Source organism: Haematobia irritans, chromosome 1 (genome assembly GCF_050003625.1).
Source record: "Haematobia irritans isolate KBUSLIRL chromosome 1, ASM5000362v1, whole genome shotgun sequence".
Classification (NCBI taxonomy): Eukaryota; Metazoa; Arthropoda; class Insecta; order Diptera; family Muscidae; genus Haematobia; species Haematobia irritans.
The window spans coordinates 141,956,261-141,959,887 of NC_134397.1; the positions used below are offsets into that span (position 1 = coordinate 141,956,261).

Genomic DNA, 3,627 nt, shown 5'->3' on the forward strand with positions numbered 1-3,627 from the left:
TTTCACGGTTAACCGAAAATGCCAAATTTTCATTATCCGGATTTGTGTAACTGAATCCAGTTAATCGGTTAATCGGTGTCGTTTTTGGACACCCTACTCACGAGGTAATTCTGAGCACTGCCAACAAACGAGAGTGCTGCGATTTCCACAATATTTTTATACACTTTACCACCACCATGGTATAGACATTTCTGAGAGTTTCAAAGCTTCTCTAAGTGGTTTCACTGCAATGTGGAACGCAGTTCGGACTCGGCTATACAAATGAGGTCCCTTGTCATTGAGCTTAACGTGGAATCGGGCAGCACTCAGTGATAAGAAAGAAGTTCACGCCGCGAAGAAGGAATATGATCACCTCAAACATGTTTCAAGAGCAAAATGTTATTTTTGTATGGTGACCATATAACATGTTTGTCACTAAAATGTTATTTTCTCGTCAAATATAACCTGCTTGCCGAAATCAGATATATGATTTCCGAGGAAATAACATGGTTGCGAAAACCATGTTACATGGTCACCACCCAAAAATAACATTTTGCTCTTAAAACATGTTTGAGGTGATCATATTCCTTCTCTGGGTGCACCAACGTGGTATCATAATGGATTGAATAGTCTAAGTGAGCCTGATATATCGGGCTGCCACCTAACCTAACCTAGCATGGTATAGGCTATAATAAGTTTGTACATTAACTTAGAATTAAATTCTGAATCGATTTAGCGGTGTCCGTCGGTCTGTCTGTCAGTTTATATATTTTTGTGTGCAAATTCCAGCTCGCAGTTTTTGCCGGATAGTCTTCAAAATTTGGCACAGGGTTTTGTTTCGGCTCAAAAACGATCCCTATTGATTTTGAAAAAATCGATATAGATTTAGATATAACTACCATATATATCTTTCGCTCGAAGAGTGCAATTAGAATTTTACCATTGTGTTCCAAATTTTGTCAAAATCGGCTCAGATCTAGACAAAGCATCCATATATATATGTTCTTCCGATTTGGGCAAATATGGCCAAAATACCCCCATTTCCTTTGTAAAATCGCCACTAAATAGAAAACTCGTAAATTAAATATTTCCAAAATTTTTTTATTAACATTGTGGTCCGTCCCTATCATTTACCGGTTTAAATTTTGAGTCTAGAGATTTTGAAAAAGTCAAAAAAAATTTTGTCCATATTGGTTCGTATTTAAATATTTGTATATGGATATAGAAACTTTTATATAGCTCCCAATAAATTAGAAAAAGAAAAGATGGTATCAAAAATTTTGCTATACACAGTGGTGAAGATTATAATATAGTCAGCCCAGCCGGCTTTAGACTTTACATACTTGGTTTTTTCCATTATTGGAAGAATTTTTTTTTAATGTAATACGGAAATGGCATCCTTAATGATGACAGCTGTTATTTAATTTAACTCTAAATTTAGGTGATTGTGGAATTATTTGGGGGAGTATTGAACGAAAAAGCCAAATTCTACTATATAAGACTCAGTTTTACGAGCGTGACACCGTTTCTTTCATTTCCAAAAAAATTTTTAATATTTCGTCTTATGGTAAGTAAATTATTTTTTGGTTTTAACATAGGGCCTTAGCCTTAGACTATTTCTACTTTGTTGACATATCTAAAGTAAATGGAAGATTTCCTTTGAGCGGAATCCCGAGCGGGAAATTAAAAAAAAAATGCCTCTTTCCCGGGAATGGAAAAAGTACGGGAAAAAACTTTATATTACGATTACGTTAAATAAAAACTTTAAATTGTACTAAATTTTCCAATTTGAACTAGTATTCGATACCATACCCAAGACTTACATATTTTAATATCTCAGAGAATTTTCATTTCGAGTTACATCTACCCAACAAAAATACGGAATACAATATGTGACAACAACAAATATTTCACATTAGAGCAGAGAGGTTCTCTGAGGTGGGTAAACCTGTGCTTCAACGAAATGAAGGGAAAATTAGTATAAAGACTACTGCACTCTCTGTTGGTCATCATAATCAAATCAACACTTCACCAATTCGGATTAATCTGCTAATATACACGGGAAAATGCGTACTTTTGTGGTAGGTGTCTACAGCAGCGGTTACCTTTTTGTTGGATTATTAATTAGCCTAGTGGGAATGTTGAATAACCAAAAAAAAAACTTTATTTTAGGTTTTATGTTTGGTTGCAGTGGCTGCTGCTCAATATGAATATGGTGCCCAATCTGGTGGCAGCATTGGTGGCGTGGGTCCTGATGATTTTGCTGCAGCGATTGGTGGAGGTGTTGCTCCTGCTCCTGTTCAAAATGATTATGAGACACCTGCACCTGCTGGTACTGATTTTGAAAAGGAATTCTTTACATTTACCGCTCCTGAGGGTGAATTCGATGACAACAATGCTGCAGAAAAGATTGCTGGCTCTTTGAAAAAGAACTTGCGTGTTGTCTTCATCAAGGGACCCGAAAATGCTGCTCTTGAAAATGCTGCCCTCCAATTGGCCAAATCTGCGGCCGAAGATCGCACAGCTATCTATGTTCTCAACAAACAGGCTGATATCGGAGATTTGGCCAGCAAATTGAATAACTTGAACAAGAATGCCAACAGCAAGCCTGAAGTGCACTTTGTCAAATACCGTACTGATGCCGATGCCGAGAATGCCCAGCGTACAATTCAAGCCCAATACGATACCTTACCAGGTTCAAGCTCAACCACCAATGGTGGTGCAGCTCCCGTTTTGGACTTTGCCTCCAAGTCTGCAGTTCGTTCATCTGGTTCATCAAGTGCAGCTATTGCTCCTGCCGGTTCATACATTCCACCACAATCGTCGTATTTGCCACCTGGCAGACGTTTCTAAGCCCAATTGTGATTTAAAAGTTTGATTTGTTATCTAGTTATGTAAGTCCTTAGTGTAGTATTGTTGTTTATTTTTAAGTTGATATCGTATTGTTATTTAACAATAGAAAATGTAAAAAAAAAAATAATATTTGGTGGTTTTATATTTTATGTTAAGTACACCTATTCACCTAACGAGTGTTTTGAATTCATCTAATAGCATCGTATTGAATTTTTCAAACTTCCTTACGTTGTCGTATGGGGGCTATCCCAAAACCTGGACCGATATAGCTCATATTCCAACTTGATCCGATTGCAGACAAAAACGAGTTTTTAACAATATTCAGAACGATTGCAATTACAGCAGCATACATACACCCTCAAAAAAATCGCTTCTCTAACATATGTTCCAAACATATTTTGCAGGAAACACATATATTATTGGATACTGCCGAAACATTAATATGTTTGTTTTATGTGAGCATATTATATATTTGGAAGCATTTTGAGTCCAAAAATAGTATATGCTTGGAAGAATTCCTCAAAGAAGATTGTGCTCATTCCCTCAAATAATTTTCACTTCCACGAAATTTTTGAGTTCTTCGCATCTTTTTCTGTAATACAAATATGCTGTTTTTTTCTATTCTCTTGGTTCCGAGTGTCTATTCTCTTTATTCCGAATACTCATTCTAATATTCAAATTAAATAATATTTAGACATATTAAATTTTTGGCCTTATCATGAAACAGTTTTCCGAAACAACATACAAGCGGTTTCACAGAAATTGCTCTCATTTCATTCTCGCTGTGTTATGTTG

At 36.1% G+C, this 3,627-nt stretch overlaps 1 protein-coding gene across 1 annotated transcript; it reads left to right on the top strand.

Moving 5' to 3' along the window:
* The first annotated feature begins 2,000 nt into the window (after nt 1–2,000).
* Nucleotides 2,001–2,959, top strand: LOC142242583 (uncharacterized). Its single transcript, XM_075314153.1, has 2 exons — nt 2,001–2,060; nt 2,152–2,959. Exons 1-2 carry the CDS (start codon nt 2,046–2,048, stop codon nt 2,830–2,832), a joined length of 696 nt encoding a protein of 231 aa, XP_075170268.1. The 5' UTR covers nt 2,001–2,045; the 3' UTR covers nt 2,833–2,959.
* The last annotated feature ends 668 nt before the right edge of the window (nt 2,960–3,627 follow it).